Raw genomic sequence first — 27,827 nt, forward strand, 5'->3', positions numbered from 1 at the left:
AAATCTGGCCAATAGGCAAGTTGGACGTTATAGACAGGTGACGTCGCGTAAACCAGGAAGCTACAAGATGGCTGTGCGGTGGTAGTGACATTAGCTTCTGCAAAGAGAGAAGGTAAGCACCGCAGGGATGCAGGGAGTGTGGCACGGAGATGCAGCGTCTCGTTCCCTCTGGGAACTAGGGTAACATACATAACCTGAAGACATTCCCTATTCGGGAACTTCGAGCTGCTATGAAACGCTTTGGGATGAGTGTCCAATCACGCCACACAACAGAGCGAGGAGACCAGTACTTGTAGCTGAAAGGATGGCATCCACTACCCACCTGCAAACGTAGTACAAACGTTAAGTCTGCCCATCGGCTAGGAAACCTTTCCTATTAGGGCCACAGCAGACGAACAACTGCTCCGACTCCCACCATGGACTCGTCCTGTGGAGGCAAGCGTCCAGTGCTCGCACTTGACACAGTCAGTTCTGTATCTCCTGGCCGGGGGCTATAAACGGAGGAGGGCAGAATGCCTGTAACACGACACGTCGTGTGGGAGCCGTAGGCACCTTTAGGTACATACCCAGGTTTCATGTATAGAAACACTCTGGCCATGCCAGGGGCAAATTCCAGGTGGGACAGGGCTACGGACAGAGCCTGTAGCTCCCCGATCCTCTTCAAGGAGGAAATCGCCAAAAGGAAGGCGGTCTTAACCGACAGGAACCTAAGGGCCAACTCGGCCAAGGGCTTAAAGGGGGGCTCAGATAGAGCCGCCAACACAACTGCCAAGTCCTAGACAGGCACTCTGGGTCGCACCCTCTGGTGACTCCGTTTCCTCCGCGGCACCCGGAGGCTGAGGCCCGGGACGGGCCTCAGCCTCCGGGTGCCGCGGAGGAAACGTGTCACCAGAGGGTGCCTACCCAGCGACTGCCCTGCAGGACCAGTTAACTGGGTCCAAGTCACGGTGCTTACACCATGATGTGAACAGTCGCCAGTCGACCATCTAGCTTGGCCGGTTGTGTAGCAGTAGCCAAATCGGCCTGTGAGCCACACAACCGCCGGCGCCGCTAGCCTCGGCAAAGCGGGACAGAGCCGCAAGGGAAAGCGCTCTCCTTGAAATTTCTCCCACCTCGGGGGAAGAAATACGGAGCACCGCGTTACACGAGCCGGGAGCGCATAGCCACACAGCTAAAATGCCAACAGCCGATTCCCTCAAAAGCCGACTAAGCATGCTCCTAAGCTAAGCAAAACAACACATCGGGGGAATTCCGCCTGCAAGTAAGCTCATGACTGCACAGACAACACACACAAAGTGCTTACCTGAACGAGCAGAACCTAATGTTGCTACCACCGCACAGCCATCTTGTAGCTTCCTGGTTTACGTGACATCGCCTGTCTATGACGTCACGTCTTGCCTATTGGCCAGATTTCACACATGGTTCAGAGCGTAGACAACGCAGGGGCTTTCCCAAAGCGTTTCGCCGCAGCTCGAAGTTCCCGATTGGGGAACTAGAGATATGTAGTCTTTATTAAGACCTACCAAACAAGGTATTCCTTAAAAAAAAATTGTACTGTCTCTTAAATAAAAAGGGAGTCAATAGCCATTCATTTGGAGTGATATACACAAGTGTTTTGAAGTCTCCTACTGTGAACTTACTTTCTGTCACACTAAGTGAAGAATATTTAATATTAAATTAATGTGAGGCAAAATCTAGCACCTAACACCTGTTCTACTCCTGTCGGTTAACAACAGAAAACTGAGGCCATCACGAGCACAAGCTCAGCCAAACTGAAGTAAAGCAATCAAGGTTTGATTCAAGTGTCAGCTGTAATTCAAAAGATTTAACAAAAATATAAAAAAAATATAATGCAACCAAATGTTAAAAGTAGCAACTGTAAAACACTGAGACAGTGCTATGGTGTTGCATTTATGGCTGCCAGTGGAACTAAGTTCCAGTTGTTTATTGGTTATATGACTAACAATAAAAGCATGAAAAAATAGCTTCTTAAAGCAGATACATTTTCTTAAATTGCTCACCTCAGAGTCACCTCAACCTTAGCATGCTTTTCAGATCATGAAGATAAACTGTTAGAAGGTCAAAAAGTCCCACAAACCACCAGCAAATAAAGGTGGCTAAAGTAAATTACTGGCAAACTCTCAATCTTAAGAGTGAAAACTCAGTTTTCACATTGAATTTGTTTATGTCCATGAAATTTTTGTTGTTAGTGGTTACAGACAGTCAATGACTAAAAAAAGATTTGAATCCACATATTCATAACGTATTTAAGAATAATTATTATCTTTATATATTTGTCAGTTTTTGTAATTATTTTTAACTCTGTAAAAGCTAAAGGACTACAAAAAAAATATTGTCTAAAGTCCTAAATGGTTAATTGCAGTTTTTTCTTACTATTTTGGTAACCTATAAATATCGCACGGCTTTGGGTTCCGTTACAAGTGATGCTTTGTCAGGCTTTATTGCAACTGTCTTTGGTTCCTGCTTGTGGTATTTTGTGGCTGAATTCAGGTCAGGTTATTGCCTTGGCTATTATAAAACATGCGTGTATGCATTGGCGTTTTTTCACTTGATTGTTCACTTTGACACATATTTTTTTGACATTTTGAGTTGATATGGAAAAATGACCACCACAAACTCCCAAAGGCAAACCTTTGTTACTGTAAGTGATAAAATGAAGGAATAAAACACATGGGCATGAAACAGATGTTCAGACACCTTACATCTGTAAGTAAATACATTTAAATTAAAGATGAAAGTCTGCACTTTGTGCTCATGTGGAAACTTTTAATAATAATAATTAAAGTTGCCCACCTGACCATTACACCAACAGGGACTGTAAAGAGATTGCATTATAAATACCTAGAGATTAATATCCACTCTTCTGAAAAGGAATTGATGTTAGGTGATAAAGCATGATTTACAATCTCCATTCCAGTTCATCCAAAAGGTGTTCAATGGAGTCGAGGTGAGGGCTCTGCGCAGGCCAGGCAAGTTCTTCCATACCAAAAAACCTCCTGCACTTTTTATTGCACTGGGGCACAGTCAAACTGTGATAGAATAGAGTCTTCCCCAAACTGTTCCTACAAAGTTGGTAGCATAGCAATGTTTAAAATGTCTTGGTATAATTAATATTTCTCTCCACTGGATAATTCATTCATCCTTTCATTCATTTTCTCCCGCTTATCCGTAATTCGGGTCGCGGGGCAGCAGTCTAAGCAGGCCCCCGCCTTTGACTGCTGCCCAATCCTCACAGCACCCTCCCTTACGGTCCCCCCTGCAGGTGGTGAGCCCACGGGAAGGCGGCCCCACGTCACTCCGACGTCACGGACCTTGATATTTCTCTCGTAAGGGACCCCCGGAGCATAGAGGGTTAAGGGCCTTGCTCAAGGGCCCAAGAGTGGCAGCTTGGCGATACCGGGACTTGAACCCCAGACCTTCCGATCGACAACCCAGCGCCTTAACCGCTGGAGCCACCACTCCCCCTCCACTGGATAATTATTTTAAATAATTAATTTTTTTTTATTTGATGGCCACAAGAAGTCTCAAAAGTTGGAATTGGCAACATAAAGCTGGAAAAGTAAATGTTAGTTTAAAAAATGGCTGAAGGATCATTTGCAACTTATTAGGTTAATTGGCAACAAATCAGTAACATTATTTGTTATAAAAAGAATATTTTAAGAGAGGCAAAGTTTCTCAGAAATAATGATGGGCAGAGGTTCACAAATCTGCAAATAAGTGTGTCTACAAATTATGGAACAATTTCAAAATAATATTCTGCATCATAAAATTGCAAAGACTTTAAATATATTATGTACAGTGGGGCAAAAAAGTATTTAGTCAGCCACCAATTGTGCAAGTTCTCCCAGTTAAAAAGATGAGAGAGGCCTGTAATTTTCATCATAGATACACTTTAATTATGAGAGACAAAATGAGAAAAAAAAATCACGAAAATCACATTGTCTGATTTTTAAAGAATTTATTTGCAAATTATGGTGGAAAATAAGTATTTGGTCACCTACAAAAAAGCAAGATTTCTGGCTCTCACAGACATGTAACTTTCCTCCACTTGTTACCTGTATTAATGGCACCTGTTTGAACTCATTATCAGTATAAAAGACACCTGTCCACAACCTCAAACAGTTCAAACTCCACTATGGCCAAGACCGAAGAGCTGTCAAAGGGCACCAGAAACTAAATTGTAGACCTGCACCAGGCTGGGAAGACTGAATCGGCAATAGGTAAGCAGCTTGGTGTAAAGAAATTAAATGTGGGAGCAATTATTAAAAAATGGAAGACATACAAGACCACTGAATCTCCCTTAATCTGAGGCTCCACGCAAGATCTAACCCTGTGGGATCAAAATGATCACAAGAACTTTCTTTCGGCTTCTTCCGTTAGGGGTCACCATCCGCATGTTTGATTTGGCACATGTTTTTACGCTGGATGCCCTTCCTAACGCAACCCTCCCCATTTATGCGGGCTTGGGACCGGCACTAAGGCTTGTGCAACCCTAATGGCTGGGGTTGGTTTCCTGACTGGGGATCGAACCCAGGCCACAGCGGTGAGAGCACCGCATCCTAACCACTAGACCACCAGGGAACTGGTGAATAAAAATCTCAGAACCACATGGGGGAGACCTAGTGAATGACCTGCAGAGAGCTGGGACCACAGTAGCAAAGGCTACCATCAGTAACACGCTACGCCGCCAGGGACTCAAATCCTGCAGTGCCAGATGTGTCCCCCTGCTTAAGCCAGTACATGTCTGGGCCCCGTCTGAAGTTTGCTAGAGAGCATTTGGATGATCCAGAAGAGGATTGCGAGAATGTCATATGGTCAGATGAAACCAAAATAGAACTTCTTGGTAAAAACTCAACTTGTCGTGTTTGGAGGAGAAAGAATGCTGAGTTGCATCCAAAAAACACCATACCTACTGTGAAGCATGGGGTGGAATCATCATGCTTTGGGGCTGTTCTTCTGCAAAGGGAATAGGAGGACTGATCTGTGTAAAGGAAAGTATGAATGGGGCCATGTATCGTGAGATTTTGAGTGAAAACCTCCTTCCATTAGCAAGGGCATTAAAGATGAAACGTGGCTGGGTCTTTCAGCATGACAATGATCCCAAACACACAGCCCGGGCAACGAAGGAGTGGCTTTGTAAGAAGCATTTCAAGGTCCTGGAGTGGCCTAGCCAGTCTCCAGATCTCAACCCCATAGAAAATCTTTGAAGGGAGTTGAAAATCCATGTTGCCCAGTGACAACCCCAAAACATCACTGCTCTAGAGGAGATCTGCATGGAGGAATGGGCCAATCTACCAGCAACAGTGTGTAAAAGCCTTGTGGAGACTTACAGAAAACATTTGATCTCTGTCATTGCCAACAAAGGGTATATAACAAAGTATTGAGATGAAATTTTGTTATTGACCAAATACTTATTTTCCACCATAATTTGCAAATAATATGTATGTACAGTACATATAATCATAAGATTCCTCAGAATCTGGAGAAATCTCTGCACAATCTCTGGCCTTCAGGTGGCACTCCATAAAAAAAGGCAAGTGTCTGTAATGAAAATCACTGCATGGGTTTAGAAACATCTAGAAATCACTATGTGAACACAAACGTCTTTTACAGGGAAGGCTGCATATACATATTTCAGCAAGACAGTGCCCAATTGCACACTGCATCTATTACAACAGCATTGCTTCATAGTAGAAAAGTTTGAGTGCTGAGCTGGCCTGCCTGCAGTCTAACCTTTTATGACAAAACGTTGTCAAAGACAAAAAAGATCCAAGACTGTAGGACAAATCCTGTATCGGACACAAATGGGACAAGGTTCCTCTCCCAAAATTCATACAACTGGTCTCAGGGGTAAGACAAAAATATATCATGGCTAATGGTGTGTTTGTTCAGACAGTACCTCAGTCTCTGTAGTGGCTGTGATATGTTTCTCCTCCCTCTTCAAATGGCTGTCTCGTAATCGTGGGGGTTTCCATGAACGCTCATGCGTGGTGCGGTTGTAGTAGAAGTGCCTACCATTTGCATCTTTGTAAGTCTCCCAGTCAGCATGTGTAGTAAGTGGGTAGGATGATGGCAGTGACGGCAAAGATGACTGAGAGATCTTTGAATCATCCAGGTTAGTGTAGACGGGAGAGTCAGGTCTTTCCTTCCAATGATACACAAATAATACATTTAATCATAAAATTCATAGAGAGCCTTGGGAAAAATAAGCAATTTTTAAATGCTACTACAACAATGCAAGGCAGTAGCTGATTACTGACAGAGTAACTCTGAAATGAAAGTATACCCTTATTGAATTGTAGGTTTTTACATATCAGGACATAAAAATCATCTGGTCCTCATCAGGTTTTAGGATTAGGTAACTACAACCTCGGATTAACAACACCACATTACATATTACATGATATATTACAAACCTTTTGTTTCAATAGAATGTACAGCCACCTTTAGCAGCAATAAAATAAACCTTAAAAGATTTTGGATCTAGTCACACTTCTTGACTAACTAATCTTTTGCAATTCATTAGTACCTGGCTGGCTGATAATTGTATTTTTACTGCTAATTTTGTCACCTGAGGTTATTTTAGTTCATAGATGATTGTACAAACCACACATTAATTTATACCCCGACCAGGCATAACATTGTGAACTTATAGCAATATGGCCAGTGATTGAATAGACCTGATTATCTCTTCATCATGGCACTTTTTAGGGGGTGGGATATATTAGGCAGCAAGTAAAGATTTTGTCCTCTATGTTGATGTGTGGAAAAATGGGCAGAAATGATGGGCAAGCATAAGAATTTGAGGAAATTTGAAAAAGGTCCAAATTGTGATTGCTTGACAACTGGGTCAGAGCAACTCCAAAACCGCAGCTTTTCTAGGCTGTTTCCGGGCTGCAGTGGTCGGTATCTATCTAAAGTGGACCAAGGAAGGAACAGTGGTAGACCGGCAACAGGGTCATTTCTGGCATGTGGTGAGCAATGGCTGAACATGGGGAGCGATGGCTTGCCCAGGCAGGTGGTCACAATGTTATGTGCATAATAACGTTGTAAGCAGCATTTTCATGCTTCACCCAAGCACCCAGGCTCGGTGTGCAACTGATTCATGAATGCACTACATCTGTTGTTTAGGTAATTCCAGAAAAGCAAAAACATAATTAAAAAAAAATTAACTGAACAGTGATTAGTAATTTAATTCATGATGTGTATGTGGTCAAATTCTCTGACTGTATACAGTGGTGTGAAAGTGTTAGCCCCCTTCCTGATTTCTTATTTTTTGGCATGTTTGTCACACTTTAAAGTTTCAGATTATCAAACTAATTTAAATATTAGTAAAAGATAACACAAGTAAACACAACATGCAGTTTTGAAATGAAGGTTTTTATTATTGAGGGAAAACAAAATCCAAAACTACATGGCCCCATGTGGAAAAAGTGTTTGCCCCCTAAACCTAATAACTGGTTTGGCCACCCTTAGCAGCAACAACTGCAATCAAGCATTGATTGCAGTTGTTGCTCCAAAGGTCTTACTCCAAAGTCTTCATTTTGTTTTTCTTCAGCCATTCAGAGGTGGAAGTTTGTATCCCAAGTTTGCTTCAGCTTAAAGTCACGAACAGATGGCTGGACATTCTCCTTCAGGATTTTTTGGTAAACAGCAGAATTCATAGTTCCATTTATCACAGCAAGTCTTCCAGGTCCTAAAGCAGCAAAACAGCCCCAGAGATCATACTACCACCACCATATGTTTCTGTTGGTATGATGTTCTTTTCTGAAATGCGGTGTTACTTTTACGCCAGGCATAATGGGACACACACCTTCCAAAAAGTTCAACTTATGTCTTGTCAGTCCACAGAGTATTTTCCCAAAAGTCTTGGGGATCATCAAGATGTTTTCAGGCAAGCGTTTGAGACAAGCCTTTATGTTCTTTTTGCTCAGCAGCGGTTTTTGTCTTGATACTCTGCCATGCAGACCATTTTTGCCCAGTCTCTTTTTTATGGTGGAGTCATGAACACTGACTTTAAACTATTGCTGTGCTCTTGGGGATTTGGTCGGCCGGCCAATCCTGGGAAGGTTCTTCACTGTTTTATGTTATCGCCATTTGTGAATAATAGCTCTCACTGTGGTTCACTGGAGTCCTAAAGCTTTAGAAATGGCTTTATAACCGTTTCCAGACTGATAGATATCAATTACTTTCTTTCTCATTTGTTTCTTAATTTCTTTGGATCTCGGCATAACGTCAAGCTTTTGAGGATCTTTTAGTCTACTTCACTTTGTCAGGCAGGTCCTATTAAAGATATTTCTTGATTGCGAACAGGTAAGGCAGTAATCAGGCCTGGGTGTGGCTAGAGAAATTGAACTCGGGTGTGATAAACCACAGTTTTAACATAGCGGCAAACACTTTTTCACACAGGGCCATGTAGTTTTGGATTTTGTTTTCCCTCAATAATAAAAAAAACCTTCATTTAAAAACTGCATGTTGTGTTCACTTGTGTTATCTTTTTTAGTAATATTTAAATTAGTTTGATGATCTAAAACAAAGTGTAAGAAACAAAAAATAAGAAATCAGGACGTGGGCAAACACTTTTTCACACCACTGTAGATCATGATTCAGATCTAGTTCTAGATAAAACAGTTCTCTATTAAGCGTTTCAGGAAAATCTAAACTAAATCTGGTAAAATTTGACGTTATTGTAACATTACGATCAGGTTTGTTGCATAGCCTCAAACCTTAAATTGAGGTTCTAATTCTGAAGATGACTAGCAAGTTTTATGTTAGTGCACAAATTGGCTTCTGAGAAACAGCCTCACATTCAAAGTATGGTGGTTCAGATATTTGGTACTTATTCAAGCCATGATAAATGTTTGTACAATGATTCTAATTCTCCCTCAGTACTATTTCTCAGATTGAAGATTGCTATAGCTTGAGACTTTCTGAAATGATAGTGCCTGTCAAAACTTGTTTTTTTGTTTTTGAGTGACACATGCATGTTCCTTTTGTTTATATGCAACAAACTAGATAATTTATTGGGATAAAAATTTACTTTGTCTAAACAAATTTATAAATTTAAAGATGCTAAAGTGTTTGACTGTGTTTGTCTCTGGGTGTGTGTGGGTTGAGGAAGAAATTGTGAGATGGCGCAGAGTGGATTTAGGGCCTCCTCCTAAAGCAGCTTCTGAGAAATGTGAGCAATCAGTTTATCATTATCTAAACTTTCATTCTTGTCCTAAAATGAGTAATTTGGACAAACATACAATCATTACTAACTTCTATTTCTCACCTCAACATTTCTTTATATACTCTATTCCAACAGTAAAGCACAATTCATGTTTTCGTATACTTCCACCACAGTGTGTGCTAATGATTCTTCCAGGCATATCTAAACTTTCATTCTTGTCCTATATGAGTAATTTGGACAAACATACAATCATTACTAACTTCTATTTCTTACCTCAACATTTCTTTATATACTCTATTCCAACAGTAAAGCACAATTCATGTTTTCGTATACTTCCACCACAGTGTGTGCTAATGATTTTTCCAGGCATTTGCATGTGTCTAACTGATTTAGGGTTCATTCAAAATTGCCTTTTACAGATAACTAATTCTGTCATAAAACAAAAATGGCAAAAAATTTTGAAAAAGTAAACATGAAAAAATGTGTAGTGCATGGTCTACCAACACAAATAATAAAAAAGGTAAGCCTGAGACCATTTGAACAAACATATTTAAGCAACCAGACGTCGCAAGTATTATAGCATTATAAGAAAACTATTCTCTAGCTTCCCCACCCTTCATTTTTAAATCTCATTTCAAGACACTATAGTAATGAAGCTATAACTTTAGTCAACTGTTATTCTAAAATAAGGAATATCAAATAAATATAATTTATCATGAAACACATTTTATCTCTATACATATTTTACAATACTTTGGACCATTATTAAACATGAAGGTATTCTCTCTGTTCTAAGACATTATTTTGTAGCTAATGCTATCTATGATTGTTATCTATTATATTTAATTCTTTCATTCTTTTACTCAAAAACTCCAACCTGGCTTTTATATGATTTGCACTGAAGACAGGCTTCTATCTAGCCACAAAGCCCAGATTGTTGGAGGGCTGCAGTGATTGTTGTCCTTCTGGAAGCCTAGTCAGAGTGACTATTGGGTTCTGGGTCTCCTCTCTAAGGCTCTTCTTCTGCCTCCTTCTTTCAGGAACTCAAGCTGCGTCAAAAACGCTTTGGGAATGCTTCCTCGTTATATAAATATATAACATGTAGGCAACCAAGAAAACTGAACACACCTTCCGGCTGTATGTTCCTCCTTGCGCTATATTATGGAGGGGATACACACAGCCTGTGTGGGGCTTGCCTGGGAGCAGTGCATGCTAAGTCAGTTTTTGAGGGAGCCAACTGTGCATATTGCGCTCACATGTCTTTGCAAATGCTCTACTCCCGGTGGGCACTCTTTGAGGAGGGACCTTGCAGAGGGTTTTGAGACAGGCTTGTCCCTTTCTGCTGCCTCACCTGCTCTGTCCGGCACTCATTCACAAGCTTCGGTAAAGCACGCCTTTTTGGCGGTTTCCTACCCTTGCGATGAGAACATTCAGCTCCGCCTCTTTTACTCTGATAAGGGGAGCTGCGCTCTGCAAACCAGAGATTAAGGAGCTTATGGAGGTTGTGACCCGTGCCATAGCCAAACTAGTTTTGGATTGGCCAGCCGATTTGCAGAAAGCTGCCCCGTCCAGTAAGATTGACGAGCGTTTTCTGTGACCTACATCACAACCTCTATTTTGGGGGCTGCCATTTTTTCCAGACTTGCGCACCATGGTGTCCAGGTCCTGGACTCAGCAGTATTAGGCCCGCCTCTTCAGTCGTTGTACTCCAACATAATAGGACTGAAAGAGTGTGGTTACGGTTCGGTGCCCCGAGTTAAAGAGCAATGGCTAGCTATCTCTCCCCGGGTGTCGCATCGTCCCTTAAGACCCCCACACTGCCCACCAAGCCCCTTTGTAACACGTCGGCACACAATGGCGGTGTTACGTGCATATCAGGCTAACCTGCTGCGAGAGCTAGATGTGGGGGGCATTTTGGGCGGCCAGGAAGTTTAGTAGCTCCGCTGTGCAGCGGCCGTTGGTCGGTCTATGGCTGCCCGAGTCTCCACTAATAGGCACCTATGGCTCACCCTATCGAATCTTTCTGACAGGGATAGGGCAGTGCTGCTCAACGGCCCTCTAGTGCTGACTGGCCTGTTTGGTTACATATATATACCGTAAATATGGTCGTCAAAAGGTTTCAGGAGGACAAGAAGCAGTTGGCAACATTTCAGCGGTTCCTCCCACGTCGCTCTCATGGGGCTGCTTGGCGGGCGCAGCTCCTAGAACAACCCAGCACTTCCCGTGACCGGGCGGTTCCAAAGCAGAGTGTCACAACTCGCACTGCCCCTACTAGGAATGCTAGGACTGCAATGCTCTGAGCCAAAGCCCCCTGAGATGACAGATCTCAGGACTGTTACTTTTTGACTACCTGACAGCTCTGCCAGACGTGTCTCGTGGGTCCTGCGTACTGTAGGCAGAGGTTTTAAGATTCAGTTCGGGTCTCATCCGCCCCGGTTTGACAAGCAGGCTCTGGAACAAGAGGTAAATCCTCTGAGGAATGAGGCCATCAAGGTGGTGCCTCCATCAGACAAAGAGTCCGGGTTAGTTTCTACAGCGGTACTTCATAGTTCCCAAAAAGTAAGGGTTGCATCCTAGTCTAGATTTACGTCAGCTGAACCGTTCACTAATGAGGCTCAGGTTAAAGATGCTGACCCTCAAGCAAGTCTGCTGCTGTAACAGAGAAATTTCCCCACTGCGGGACGAATAAAGGTATATCTTAAGTCGTGTCTCAAATCAGATCTAAGGACTATTTCAACCACCAGGGGGGTCTGCGCATGTGCCTCCTGTACAAGCTGGCATGCCAAATCCTCCTGTGGGCCTCCTGTATGCGCTCCTTGAGCATACATCCTGGGCTATTTAAATGAAGGAGCCGACGCTCTTTCAAGACAAGGGCTGAGACCAGGGGAATGGCGGCTTCACCCTCAGGTGGGAGAGCAGATCTGGGAGTAGACAGGTAGACTTGTTCGCGTTCACACTGTCCCACACTGTTCTCCCTTACACCTTCAAGGGCATGCCTGTACGCCTTTCCCCGTTGCGCTGCTTCCAGGAGTTTTGGACCTGGTAGCCCTTCTCTAAAATATATTTTTTTTATTTTAGGTTAAGGATAAAATCCGCAAATACTACAAGAAAATCAGAATAGGGCCCTGGGCATCTATAAATCATAATTTGTGGAATTGACAGACTATAATTTTTTTTAGCAGAATACATAGGTTTAATTTTTGTGTAACACAGATTATTATTATAAATATCTGTGACACCTCCCCCACTGCCAATTAGACAGGGCTGGTGTATATAAATATACCCTGGAGAACTAGCTTTATTTAAATCTATATATTAGTTGGGTTTAATCCACGTTTCTTTAAACACTGTATGACTCAATGCAGCTAGCAGATGGTCAGTTTTGTCTGTTTGTCTGTCTGCTCCTTGGCCTTGGCTCTAGATTGTGAATTGTTAACTAGTCCTGTTCTGAAACCATAAGCTATACTCTAAAATGTTTTATTATTGCACAGCCGTAAGATGCACAAACTGTTAGACGTCATCTGTGAAAAGTGGGACAAAATTCAATTCAATATATCACCAAATCCTCCGGCCTCACAAACTTGCTTTAGCTCGATCTTGAATCTACTCTCTTTTGGTAAGGTAGGATTCTAACTTTGTATATCTACTTAACTTTACTTAACTTGATTCTAGAGTGTTGGTCTGTGCTTATTAGTTTGGTCAGGTGAATAATCAAGGGTAGTTTCAGTCTCACTTGAGGTGTGAATTGTGGGCAGGGCTTACTCACTTATATTGAAGGTGCTCCGATACAGACTATGTAGTGGTTGTAGGCAGCCCCCTAAAGCCAGTAATGCTTAGTGTTTATTTAGAATTTCCTATTTGTACTTTTTCTTTTTAAAATACATTGATCTCAAATTGGGAGATCAGTCATATGCCTCAAACCCATCTCTGTAGTCATCTCTTACAGACACATACGTTCTCATCCACAGAACAGATGTTCCATTGCCAGTAACCTCATCTACCCTCCCCTGTTGTCTCAATCTCATTCAGTGTTGGTAGGTGGGCTCTTGAATTGCCAGTCTGCTGTAAGGAAAGCTGACTTTCTCACAGGCTTGGCTTCCCACTACACCTTCGACTTATTGGCACTAATTGAGACCTGGATATCCCCACAGAACACTGCTACAGCAGCTGCTCTGTCTTCTGCCTATGCTTTTTCTCACTCACCAAGAGAAACCAGTAGAGGTGGTGGTACAGGTCTACTTTTATCACAGAGATGGTGTTTTACACCTCTCCCTTTGTCTCATCTAACCATGTCTTCTTTTGAATTCCATGCAGTTTTCAGTTACCTCTCCAATCAACCTTTTCATCATTGTCATCTACCGCCCTCCTGGTCCCCTTGGAGACTTTCTACAAGAGATGGACACACTCCTTAGTACTTTCCCCTCTGACAGCACCCCTCTGACAGTTCTTGGTGAGTTCATCCTCCCATCCGACAAACTTCAGTCATCTTGCCTCTTGCCTTTTCTGAATACCTTCTCCTTGACATTTAACAGCTGCCCTTCAACACACAAAGGAGGACATGTCCTGGACCTGGTTTTCACCCGCCCTACTCCAACTACAGACATGACTGCCACTCCACTTCCAATCTCTAAACATCACCTGGTTTCCTTTTCAATCACTCTTCCTATTCAACCTAAAAATTATTTGCATGTCTCTCTTATCCATCCTAACCTTCAATCTATCTCTCTCTCTCCTCTGTAGCTTCCTTTACTCTTTCATCTCTTCCTGACCCTGACTCCTTTTCCTCTCAACCCTTGGAGGTTGCTACTGACTACTTCCTCTCATTTCTTTCCTCAACCATGGACCTCCTTTTCCCCTTGACTACAAAACCCAAGAAGACTTCTTGTCCCACACCGTGGCTGTCAGAGGTTTTGCGCAGCAATCAACAAGAGCTTAGATCTGCAGAAAGGAAGTGGGAAAAAAAATCACAACTCGATGTAGACATTGCATCTTACCGCGCACTCCTGACCAAATTTTCTTTGAAGGTGACTTTTGCCAAAACTGCCTTCTACAAGAAAAAGCTTGAGGTCTCTGCACAAGAGCCTCATAAGCTTCACAACATCTTCCCTTCACTACTCAACCCCCTGCTGCACCTGCTCCATCCTCCCTGTTTGCTAATGACTTTGCCTCCTTCTATGATGAGAAGATTAAGACAATCTGCCAGACCTTCACTTCCTCCCCAGCAATGACTACACAACACAGCCAACAATCCACTACGTCTCTGTCAAGCTTCTCAACCTTAACCGAAGATGAGATACTGCAAGTCATCCAATCTTGCAATCCCACCACCTGTCCCCTGGATCCAATCCCTTCAACTATGCTTCAGACCATCACACAAGATTTGCCTGCCCTTCATCTCCACAATCATCAACGGGTCATTAACATCTGGCTATGTACCAACTACCTTCAAGCAAGCAAGGGTCATTTCCATTTGAAGAAACCTGCTCTGGATCCATCAGACATCAACAACTACAGACCGGTATCACTTCTCTCCTTTCTTTCTAAATCTCTGGAACGCACTGTTTTTAACCAACTGTCTGTCTATCTCCCACAGAACAACCTCCATGATCCGAACCAGTCTGGGTTCAAAGCGGCACATTCCACAGAGACGGCCCTTTTGGCTGTTTCTGAGAAACTGCATGCTGCTCGGTCAGCCAAGCTGTCATCTGTACTTATCTTCCTGGACCTTTCAGCAGCATTTGACACAGTCAACCACAAGACACTTTTGTCAACCGTCAAGAGCCTCGGTATCCGCGGAACAGCATGGGAATGGTTTGCTTCCTACCTGAAAGGTCGCTCATACCAGGTCACATGGAAGGGATCCACATCTGCCCCGTGCAGACTCACCACTGGTGTCCCACAAGGCTCGGTACACTGTCCCCTCCTTTTCTCCCTCTATACCCACTCCATTGTAAAAGTCATTTCCTTACATGGGTTTTCTTATCACTGCTATGCAGATGACACTCAACTAATCTTTTCTTTCCCTCCATCAGATACCACAGCTTCCGCTCGGATCTCGGCATGCTTGACAAACATATCTTCATGGATGAGTGCTCACCAACTAATATTCAACTCCAGCAAAACAGAACTGCTGGTCATCCCAGGTGATTAATCTCCAGGTCAAGATCTCCAAATAACACTTCATGACTCTCTGCTCTCCCCTTCAGCCACTGCTCGTAACCTTGGGGTAACTATGGACAATGAACTGTCCTTCTTCCCACATGTCTATAATGTGGCTCGTTCTTGTCGATTTCTTCTCTACAACTTCCGAAGGATTCAAACATTTCTGTCCACACAGGCTGCCCAGATGCTTGTTTAGTCTCTTGTCATTTCACGACTCGACTACTGCAACTCTCTGCTGGCAGGTCTTCCCCTGAACGCTATTCGTCCACTGCAAATGATCCAAAATACAGCTGCACGGCTTGTGTTCAATCAGCCCAAGTTCTCCCACACCACCCCACTGCTGCGCTCCCTTTACTGGCTTCCAGTAGCTGCATGTATCAGATTCAAAACAGTGATGCTTGCCTACAAGGCCAAAAATGGACCAGCGCCATTTTACCTCGGTGACCTCATCACATCTCGCACTGCACCACGCTGTCTGAGATCCTCCAGCACTGCTCGACTGGTACCACCTTCTCTCAAAATGAGGGGTAAGTACACTTTAAGGCTCTTCTCTGTTCTGGCACCGAAGTGGTGGAATGAACTTCCCCTAGATGTCCGTACAGCGGAGTCCCTGACTATGTTCAAGCAACGACTGAAGACTCACCTCTTCCTGAAACACTTAAATTAGCACTTTTCAAGTTTGTAGAATTTAAGAGTTATATTTATATTAAGTTTGTAATCTGGCGTACCAGTGTAGATTTATTCGGTGCTAGAGACTCAAAGCACTTTTTTACGTCACTCTGGATAAGGGCGTCTGCTAAATGCCGCAAGTGTAAATTTAAATGCAAATGTTTAACACTCTTACATTCCCCTGACTTCTCTTTCCCTTTTGATTTACAGACAGATGCATCGAAGAGGGGGCTAGGGGCTGTGTTATCCCAGATGTTGGAGGGGGAGAAGCGCATGGTGCTGTGCATTAGCCGTAGCTCTCTATGGGGAGAGCTGATACAGCACTAATAAAAAGAATTGTCTAGCAATAAAATAGGCCATGGCCATTTTCGTAGCATGCTCCACTTCAATGGCTCAATCACATGAAAGATACCACTGCGCTGAAGGCCAGAAGGCTCCCCAGCCTGAGTCAAGTGGTGGGGATATGTGGCAATTGGTGCATGGCCAAGCTGAAGTTTATAAATGAAGGACAAAGCTAGAGGAAAAGAGTGGTACAAATCACACACCTGTAGGTGAACTAACTAATCAGCATTCTCTGTTGCAGTGATGTGCGTTCTCTGTTACAGTAAATTGGATAAAGAGGGAAAGAAAAAAGAGCACAGAGAGAGAGAGAGAGAGAGAGAGAGAGAGAGAGAGAGAGAGAGAGAGAGAGAGATGCAGAGTAGAGTGTTTAAGCATGTGTGTTTAGGCTTAAAACACTGAAAAGTGAGAGTAAAACACGAAAGCATTTACTGCATTAAAGCATTTATTGGTTACGAATAAAGCCAATTCTGTTTTGGTGAACCTGTTGCCTACAGCATCTCTTCTTTCTTCCACCCTGAGCTCTCCACACCTAAAATATTTTTAATCAGGCTAATTAATGTTTTTTATTGCATTATGTCAAGTGTAACAGCACCTAAAAAGGTTAAATTCTGGAAAAGCAGCTAAATGAATTACAGCATCCCACAAAAGTGAGTACACCCCTCAAATTTTAGCAACCGTTTTAGAATATCTTTTAAAGCAGTGGTCCCCAACCTTTTTTGCGCCACGGTTAATGGTTAATTAATGTCGGACAATATTTTCACGGACTGGTTTAATGTCGGACAATATTTTCACAGACCCGCCTTTAAGGTGTAGTGGATAAATACAACAAAATAAAATGATACAACTGGCATAAAAACTGGTATTTTCTAAATATAATGATAAAAAACGTGAATCCACTTTGTTGTTCAACTCAGTTGTTTTTTTGGACATTTTGCTAGTTTGGGGGTTTTAAATTAGCAGTAATGTTTTATGTTACCGGCCGGAGCAGACCCTTTAAGAAGGCAGCGGATGGAGGTAAGACATGTGACCGAAGCATCATGACATGCATCAAGAGTGAGTCATAGACCGATGTGGCAGAGAGATTCCGGTAATTTTCCAAAATAAAACATCGTTCATAATCAGATAATAAATAAAATGGAAATAATGTAAGTTATGTATTCTTTCTGTGCGGCCCGGTACCAATTGACCCACGGACCGGTGCCGGTCTACGGCCCGGGGGTTGGGGACCACTGTTCTAAGGAACAATATTACAGAAATAAAACTAGGAAATATTTAAGAGTAGTCAATGTGCAGCTTGTATAGCAGTACAGATGTACAGTCCTGAAAATAACTCAACATACAGCCATTATTGTTAAAACAGCTGGCAACAAATGTGAGGGGTGTACTCACATTTGTGAGATGAGATAAAAAAAACTTCCCTTTACAATTTACTAAGCACTTATGTCCTTCAAATTAAAATCATGATTTGCTGCAATTTGAATCAGCCAATATCAATAAGAAAGGAAAAAGCAGGTCAATAAAACAAGCACATATGTACTCCCTGTAGACAATCAATGTGATGTCTTGATAAACATGGTGTCTGAAGTTTTAAGATCATTAAAAACAAATTGTGTCTCTTAATATGTGAATTTTAGTGTATTCTGCATCCTTTCTGAACCTGAAGATCCTACCTTCTACCTTCAGAGCCAAGCAACAATTTTTAATTTGGGCTAATCAAGAATGAGCAGCATAAAATTGTCCCTCCTAAACAAAAGTAACATAGTTTATAAAGTCATCAGTAGCAAACTAGCCAGCTAAAGTGATTAAAACATACATACCAAACAAAATGCACAATAATAAATACAGTTAGAAAGCACAAAATACTGCATGCCATCAAAGACTAGCTGATAAATGCTAGCTAAAATCTACCCTTTCTGGCATGAAACTTGAACTTGGGTTGCCTTTGGTAACATCTCTGTCTAAACAGTAGCGCTATAATGACCAGTATTTTGCATGATGTAAATAATCTGTAAAGCTATAATAATTTACAAATTACAAAAACATCAAATTAATCTGGGATTGTAAAATGACTACACATTGCACAATATACAATACTATAAAACATTATGTGCTACTGCAACACTAAGCGATTTTGTGGGTATACTGTTAAATACTTCCATTATTATTATTACTGACACACCCACCAAACCCTGGAGCACTCTGAATAGGGAACACACAAAAAGCTGCAGAATGAAAAATGGAGAAACGGGAAGAAAACAGCACGGGGCGAGGAGAAGATTCATATGAAAGCCCGTTTTCACCACATTAAATAAAAAGTCTGCCTAATTCAGTTATTTTTTCTCTCATTGAAAATGAAATGGGCTAAAATCAATAGAATCACATGGTATTAACTAAAACTTTAATAAAAGGGCTTTCATGGGATTTAGGCCGAAGAAAAAGACAAAGTTGCATGCAAAGATCATTTCAAAACAAAAAAAAAAAAAAACATATAGTGCGTTTTGCTTTTTTTTTTTTTTTTTTTATAATTAGAAATGTTATTTGTATTTATGATTTTTTATGTATATACAGTGGAACCCGGTTATCTCGCCCTCGGTTACCTCGACAACCCTATTAAGTCGACGTTTTTGAAGTGGAACCGCCAAATTCTCGCTTTTTCTAAGCATTTTTTATCGGTTATGTCGATTTTTTATGTCGCCGAACCCTGATATCTCGAGCACAAGGGGGGAAAAATTTGCCATTTTTGCCAGAACTCGCGGAAGTGGCGGAAAAATCAAACCTTACAGCTGCTACAGGTGTTGTATTGTATACTGGTGAATCTCTGCTGTTAGTTAGTGCACACATGCGTTTTGTTGTTAAATGTTATGCGATGAACGTGAGGCGAAAGCCGCGCTTGGCGGCACGGAACGTGGGATGAGCAGCAAAAGCATAGAATGAACACCGGCAGGATCGGGGGGAATCCGCGGTGGGCTTTGGGAAGAAAAGAGCAGCCGGTGAGAGAGTGCCAGTGGGAAGGCACTTGCCGGGATATGCATGAGCGATAACAACGACCGCCGTGAATCAACATATACCAACAATAATGGACGGCGAGAGTGTGGAAGTTTAAATAGGAGCTGGTGATGATGCTAAACGAGCACCAGATGTGCGCGATTGAAGCCGGGAGCTTCAGAAAAAGCGTCCGAGAAAGCACCTGACACGCTGAAGGGGGCCGAAGGGGGCGTGGCAGGTGGATTCATGACAGATAAACATGTACTGTATGTATTTTTATAACATGCCTTCATCAAACAAATCGAGGCAACGCTGTTGTGAAAAAACCCCTTCAAAAACACTTGCATGCACAGTCTCATTTATTAACGCACATCATGTACATAAAGAAATTTCAAGCACGTTAATATATTGCCGCCATTTTGATTTTCGTTTATCTCGATCATCGGTTACCTCGATGCTTTTTGGCGACCCCTTAGGACATCGACATAACCTGGTTCCACTGTATTTGCATTTACATTTTTATGTAATATGGTAATTAAATTTACTAAATGGGTTAAGTTTTCACAGATTGCAATTTCAGCAATAAAAATTTTATTTATTTTAAAAAAGGAAAATAAATAAATTTATTTTCCTGTCTTATTTCCTCTTGAATATTTAGGCTTGTTATTTACTAAAAAAGAAAAACCTTCTTACCCGATTACTCAATTGTTGGATTAATTGGTAGAATACTTGATTACTAAAATAATAGGTAACAACAGCTCTACTTTCAATGAAGAAAATCATTAATGAAGATTAATGAACACAAAAAAATTAAATAAATCCTGCCTTGTCCACTAGGGGGCTGTGCCCCACACATGGAGAACCACTGCATTAGTTAAATCAGACTCTAAAGTTTAAAAATAAAGTTTTCAGAACTATTAAATCCATATGACATCTTAACCTATTTAGACTATTTTTTATTTATCTATAATGTTTTATTCATACAGTAGCTGTGTTGATACAATCTAAATAGTTTATTTTTATATTTTATGAAATATAATAATTTACAATAGCATTGATTTCCAATAAAACCTTGTTCTGGATGTGTGCTATAAGCCCTACCTGGAGCTGCTCAGTTGAACTGCTGCTAAGCTCATCCCCAGTATCCAAATCGCTCAGATTTTTTTCTGTTGCTTCTCTTGAAGTTTGTTCAGGTATAGCAATCTTGTGTCGCCCTCCTTCACCCTTTCTCTCCTTTTTTGCATCATCTATTATCTCTAATTCTTTCTTCTTCTCCCTCTGTCCATTCCTTGCTTTCTCTTCATTTTTATCACATCTTTCTTCTCTTTTGCATTCCCTTGATTTTTCTTCACCTATCTCTCTATCTTTCTTTCTCTCTCTCTCTCTATCTCTGTCCATTTCTTCATCTCTTTTCCTTTCTCCATCCCCTGTCCACTCTTCTCTCCTCCTATCCTTTACTCCTTCTTTCTTCCACTCTCCATCTCCTGCTTCTTCCTTCCTTTTCTCTTTGTCTCCCTCCCTCTCAGTCTCTACATCCAAATCCAGTGGCACTCGGAGCCTTGGGCTTTTTGGACTGGCTTTGTCCTCTTTGGGTGCCTGCACTGCTGTCGGATATCCAGCATGGAGTGACCGAGTTGGACTCCTCTTGTTTAAACTCTCATCTGACTGTTTGTGCTCCAGGGCAGTTTGAACTTTTTTTTCAGATCCTCCTTTTGCCCCAATCCCACCTCCACTGTGCGAGAGAGGTTTGGTTGGTGGCATGAGGGCTCGCCGCACTTCACGAACATACTGAGCAGGTACGTAAAAAGGCTTAGTACTCTCCTCCTTTCGAACCTGCCACCAGTCTTCATTAGTCTTTTTAACCAGCAAGTAACATTCACCTTGCTTGATGGTTATCATACGGTCTTTAGACTTGTACTCATAGTCGTATTCCACCTCAATGTAGAGCTGACCTGGGGCGACTGCGAGATCACTGCGATCAGCCATCCTTTACTTGGAGGAAAGAGGTCAAAGTTTAATAAGCATTCTCTACAGACCTCGACCAATGCAAAATGATCTGAAAAACAAAAAAAGTTTACTCATTAGAATGAAAAAAAATGTGCAGACTGTTTAAATAAATTTTTGCTATTCAAAAATAATTTATAGGGAAAATTATCTATTATGTGTGAATATAATATATTATATACAGATAGTCCCTGACTTTGATGGAGAAGCGTTCTAATGACACCATCTTGAAAATATTAAGTCGAGATGAATAAAGTCGAGAAATGGCTTAGTCTACCCAGGAGTCTTAAAAATTATTTTCAGTATGGGGGAAGTATCCTGTAATTTGTAAATTATTTAACAGAGCAATTTACAGTACCATAATATATAAACTTTACAGTATATACAGTGGTGTGAAAAAGTGTTTGCCCCCTTCCTGATTTCTTATTTTTTTGCATGTTTGTCACACTTTAAGGTTTCAGATGATCAAACTAATTTAAATATTAGTAAAAAAATAACAAGTGAACACAACATGCCATTTTTAAATTAGGTTTTTATTATTGAGGGAAAACAAAATCCAAAACTACATGGTCCTGTGTGGAAAAGGTGTTTGCCCCTTAAACCTAATAACTGGTTGAGCCACTTTTGAGACATTTTAAGACTACTAGATCTAACTAAAAGCCTATTTTATAATGTTGCTTCCGCTTGAGGCTGAGGCAGGAGACTTGCAGTTGGAGCCAGAAAACAAGGAGACATAGTAAATACAGCCCATTTGCTTGAGTTAGATTATTATATTACAAGTTATACATTATATTATATTACACTTTAATGTTTCAGATCATCAAACTAATTTAAATATTAGTAAAAGAAAGTTGGGGGTATGTGGCAGTGCCAATGTGGGTTCGTGGACGAGCACTGGTTCGAGAGGGGAGGGTGGAGCCAAAAGAAAGAAGCAGTAAGAAGCACACCTGTAGCTGATTAAACTAATCAGTAGGCTCTGTTTCAGTTTCTGGCAATGCCGATTAAAAGGAGAGAGAAAAGAGCCTTGGGGAAAGCAACACCAAGCAGAGCTGACTGAAGGTGCATGTCTAAATGTGTATGGGAATCTTATTGGTGTCGAGTGAAGGCATGTGGGACCATGCGTGTGGGTGCCTAAATAAAAGAGAGAGAGAGAAAACACGTGCAGAGTGATTGCAAGGAAGGAAAGCAAAGGGGCAAGAATGAAAAGAAAATAAAGAAAGCTCTGCTTGGTCAACCACCGCCTGTCTCCACTTGTCTCCACCTTCTTCCAAGGTAATATTGCTTTTAATGGCTGCAACACATCTCAAAACAATTGGGATAATTGTTAGAGACTCAGCTATGAATGAAAACATAGCAACTGGGGTGAAGAAAAATAGCAGCAAATGCTCTGGACCAATGGGTCAAAATCTGTTTGCCTGAAGGCCTGGAAATCGGTACAATAATGAGTATCTGCAAGCAACAGTGAAGCATTGTGGAGGTTTCTTGCATTTGTAAAAGATGGAGTTAAAGAAGTTGGTCAGGATTAATGATGTCCTCAATGCTGAAAAATACAAGGAGATATTTATCGATCATACAATGCAATCATGGAGGCATCTGATTGGGCCCAAATTCAGGTTTTCTGCAGCCAGACGTAGAGTAGAGTATTGGAAGTACAAGTTTTGGCCCTCATAGAGCCCTACGCTTAACATTATCATGTCTGTCTGGGATTATATGAAGAGACAGAAAGATTTAAGCCAACCTACATCCACAGATAATGTTAAAATTGTGTAAAGTGTACATAGAAGAAATTATGGGTGGTCCAGCAAATATTGTTTTAATTAAAAGGATTTCTCTTCTGTTTATTTATTTCCATTTTGTAATATTATACAAAATAAACCATTAACACTTCTTTTTTGAATGCATGCTTACTTTACAGCATTCATACAGTACAACACCACAGAAAGTAGCAAGCATTAACAAATAAATAAAAAAAATTAAGAAATTAAGAAAACACAAATTAAAGAAAAGCCTGGAAAGATAAATAAACATTAACAGTTCAAGGACTCTAAAGAAATATACCATCCAAAGAAAACAGTTGTTGACTTCTTTTATTAGTATAACAATCGCTTTCTGGCAGGAAGAAAGGATATCGTTTTTGATACGTTTTCCTACTTTAATCTCAATAACTGTTGTCTTAAACACCTGTAGTATTTTTATGTCATTGAAATAAAAATAGTAATAGACAGTATGTATCATATTTCCTGCCATTATAATATCAGGCGGAAGAATTAAAATTCAGGTGGTGCAAAAATGTACATTCAAAGTGATCAAATGGCTGTACATAGTGTACAGCAGGGGTCACCAATGTGGTGCCCGCAGGCACCAGGTCGCCCGCAGGGACCACATGAGTCGCTAGCGAGCCTTTTCTAAAAATAGCTGTTTCCTAACTTGTTAAATCATTGTTGATAATTATTGTGAGAAATCATTAACATGATCAGTGTCTTCACATAGATCAGGGGTGTCAAATCCGGCCCGACGTACAATTATATCCGGCCCGCAAGATCATTTATACAGATCTATTATTATTGTTATTAATGACCCGGTTATATGAAGCGCTGATAACACAAACTACAGATCCCATAATGCAGCGCTTGAGCTGCCTTACCGAACGCTAGGCAACCTGGGAACATTCCAGCGTCTATCAAGTCGAGCTTTTGTTAATGTATTTAACCCTATTGTAAAGTTATTGTGAAGCCCCTCACAATGGCGAAGAGAAAAGTTGATTCTGAAAACAGAGCCTTTCAAAACCGATGGGATTCTCAGTATATGTTTACTGACACTGCCAGTAAACCCGTGTGTCTTATTTGTGGAGCAAATGTAGCTGTAATTAAGAAATTGAATCTAAGACACCACTATGAGACAAAACATCAGGAGAAGCTGAAAAACCTGAATGCAGAGCAGAAGATACAGAAAGTAGAAGAGTTAAAGAAGAATCTGACATTTCAGCAGACATTTTTCACAAAATCACAAAGTGAAGCTGGTGTGAAAGCAGAGGAGAAATCAGAGGCACATCAGCCTGTTATTTACCGAGGGAGAGTTTCTGAAGAGCTGCATGATGAAGGTGTGTTTGACAGGAGATATTTTTATGAAGAGCAAAATATTTTCAGTTATTTAAAGTTTAGGATTATTTTTTATAAAATGGCATAAGAGCAAAGAAATCTGACTGTTTTGATTGGTTGATGTTTTAGTGTTTACTTAAAAGCACAATTTTTATTTATTTGTTCAGGGTTTTTTTGCAGCATGTTCATATTTCTAACTTGTATAATTTTGACAGGAGGTATTTTAATGGAGAGCTATTTATTAAAAGTTTAAGTTGATTTATTCTGGAATAATATTCCTGTCTGTTTTTATTCATACTTATGTTCAAAAAACATTGTTTAAGTGTGTTCAATAAATGTGTATCCTGTTCGGCCCGCGACCTAAAGTGTGCTTTGAGTTTTGGCCCCCTGTGCAATTGAGTTTGACAAAGATAAATATCATTAATTATTAATAACATATAATTAAAGGTAAATTGAGCAAATTTGTTATTTCAGAATTGTGTATCAAACTGGTAGCCCTTCACATTAGTCGGTACCCAAGAAGTAGCTCTCGGTGTCAAAAAGGTTGGTGACCCCTGGTATACATAATGCATTAATTTGTATACTTGTATGATTATTATTGTCTTTAAATGCCAAAGATCCTAAATACCTGGCTATTAGAATGCAATGAATGTAAAATGAATATGAATAAGATACACACCTTCAAAATCTTGCAAAATCACTATTTCCAGAAATGCAACCTCAAACCAGGACAGACCCTCCACCATGTGTTACTGAAGGCCACAAGCATTCATTCTTCCATCCCTCTCTAACTTTTCTTCTCACATATTGTCAACAATTACTTTCTTTTAGCTTCCCCCATCAGGTGTCGTCACAGCGGATCATCCGCATGTTTGATTTGGCACATGTCTTTACGCTGGATGCCCATCCTAACGCAACCCTCCCCATTTATCCGGGCTTGGGACCGGCACTAAGAATGGCTGGGGTTGGTTCTGACCGGGAATCGAACCCGGGCCGCAGCGGTCAGAGCGCCGCACCCTAACCACTAGACCACCAGGGACCATACATATTGTCAACAATTGGACCCAAAAAATCCAAACTTGTATTTGTCACTCCATAATACTCTTTTTGATTTGCTACTACCTTTCCACAAATTCAAACATTTCTGAACTTCTTTAGATTGTAGAAAAATCAACTTAGCATTCCAGTGAGGCTGCCAGATAATGAGCCAGGTTCTTGCTGGACTTTGAAAGAAGAAACTTCTAAGACAGTTCTGGCAAGTATTTGGTTGTACCACCTGACTTTTTTAGGGGGGTTAAATTAAAAATATAAAAAAAAAATAAAGATTAACTTAAATGCTTAAAAATGTATTTAACAAATGAAACTTGTTAGAAGCTTCATTTTTCATTGACCCAATTACCACCTCCAAAATACACAGAGATTTTAGGGAATGACACTGTCACGTGATTAGCTGAAAAGCGTGAATAAGCACTTTTTATTAAATTTGCCAGTAACAGTGTAATTCCCATTATATTTACTTGCATACAAATCTTTTACGGACAATTTGTATGACAGTAAGAGTCTGTTATATACACAAAAAAAATGCTAAGCAGCATTTCATAGCTTCAGGCAGATCAAAATCCTTCTCTATAAACATTTGAAAATGGTGTTTTTAAAAATGTGTTTACTCCTCTAGAAAAGTATTACATTTCCAGTGTAATAAGCACCTGACGCACGTAAACTATTTGGAGTGTAAAATGTATCGAAACGAACATAAGTTTGAAAACGTTACTGACTTATATCAAGTCTATGTGAACGACGTGTAAATAAGAGTCCAATAGAACAAACTAGTAAACGATGTGTTCAGGATACTACTAGACAACTTTAAACCTACAAGTAGACACTTCAATAGATGTAGTTTTACATGCTCCTCTATAGATAAACGTTTCCGCTACTAAACACGTATTTTGTCTTTTCTAATCCTGCAAAATAACACATTCGATTCGGTAAAGTTAGTTAGCCACCTTGCTAGCAATCGAGGGTACACGCCTGAATTAATCTGCCTCATATTTTCGATAACTGTTTATTTTCATATTTTTCAGGAATTTTCTTTCGACGAGGAAACGACGACGAACAGCTATATTTCACGACTTAGGTGAATTAAGGTTTAATAAACGATGGGTCGGGCAAAAAGATTAACGAGCTACCTGAAATAGCTGTATCGGGTCCTGAACTCGGGCATGAAGAAACAGGTTCTCTCTCATTCCTCTGCAAGTAAAAGGGAGTTAACTAAGGCCAGCTAAAAGTTTCAGGAGAGTGTAATCTCGTTATCATAGCTAGATGCCGTGGTTAGTTACGTAAATTTTGCTAAGACACAACACGTTAAACCTTTTTGGTAAAATGTAACATTAAATAAAGCAAACACCTTCCAGAGGCACATACCTGAAACCTTTATGCGGAGATTTCTTTGTGTCAGGTAAGGACATACAGTGTCCAATGTGTGTTCGTCGATTTTTTTCCCTTCTTAATAAACCAATACACTGATGTTAGGCCTACAGTTAACTCTATTTACAACTTCATCGTTTCTATAGAACAAACACCTTAGTGCGATTCAGTACTCCTCCACAGGCGTTGCCACTGTTTGCTTGTGCGCGCTCCCACAGCCGCGCGCACCCGCGAGTCCCATAAAAGAGATGAAGGAAGTTCGAAGGAAGCCGCGAGATGTCGAAATCAGACTCGATGTTATGTGAAATTGTATTGACTGGTTTAAATTTGAAGTATGGCTCTTGTCAATTTTTCTTCACCTCAGGAAGTTCTTCCTTGCAACTGGAGCCTCTGGTCCGCTCAATTGAGAAATACCTCAAGTGACAAAATTATGGATTTGAAGCCCTAACAGGTGCACATGATATGTTAGGTCTGTTGGTCGTTAACGTATAATTATTTTCATATCTGTAGAAACAGATTAGCATTGGTTTCCAAGCTTCCCTCTTGCGTTTATAAGCTGCTGATGCAGTTATTATTACAGGACTATAACTAGTAAATTATACACACTTAATGAAGGAATTAATCACGAGATTTTTTGTTAAATAGAATTTTATTCCGAGAAATGCTTTCAAAATGCTATCCCTTTGTTGAATCTGCTGTTCATGATGTGTGAGTTGCTGGCCTTAGAAATTTATATTAGTTAAGATGCAATACTTTTTGCACTGCTAGATTTTGGGTCTAGCTTGCACCTACTTATTCATCCTTATTAGTACTATCTGTTTAAGAGAGTACTCTTAAACAGACCTATAGGTCCAGTCACACCTGGTTACCTTAGCAGTAGCAAAGGTAACCAGGTGTGACTGAACTTATAGGCTTGGTGTTCAGATATTCAGAAGAAGAATCAGAAA

General features: G+C 40.8%; 1 protein-coding gene across 6 annotated transcripts in view; it reads right to left on the reverse strand.

The window, feature by feature from the left end:
- Positions 1–27,178, reverse strand: part of LOC310717510 (rho GTPase-activating protein 12-like) — an 84,028-nt gene extending 56,850 nt beyond the window's left edge. For 3 of the 6 annotated variants that reach the window (XM_083525680.1, XM_083525678.1, XM_083525677.1), the window contains exons 1-3: positions 26,878–27,120; positions 20,456–21,410; positions 5,921–6,166 (exon numbers count right to left, since the gene is read on the reverse strand). In XM_083525680.1, coding sequence (XP_083381806.1) covers positions 5,921–6,166; positions 20,456–21,340 — 1,131 coding nt within the window. In that variant the 5' untranslated portion in view covers positions 21,341–21,410; positions 26,878–27,120. Of the gene's footprint in view, positions 1–5,920; positions 6,167–20,455; positions 21,411–26,642; positions 26,704–26,877 lie in introns of all 6 variants that reach the window. The other 3 variants (XM_083525679.1, XM_083525676.1, XM_083525675.1) reach the window with 2 other exon arrangements.
- Between the last annotated feature and the right edge of the window lie 649 nt (positions 27,179–27,827).

Source organism: Silurus aristotelis, assembly GCF_946808225.1.
Source record: "Silurus aristotelis genome assembly, chromosome: 22".
Classification (NCBI taxonomy): Eukaryota; Metazoa; Chordata; class Actinopteri; order Siluriformes; family Siluridae; genus Silurus; species Silurus aristotelis.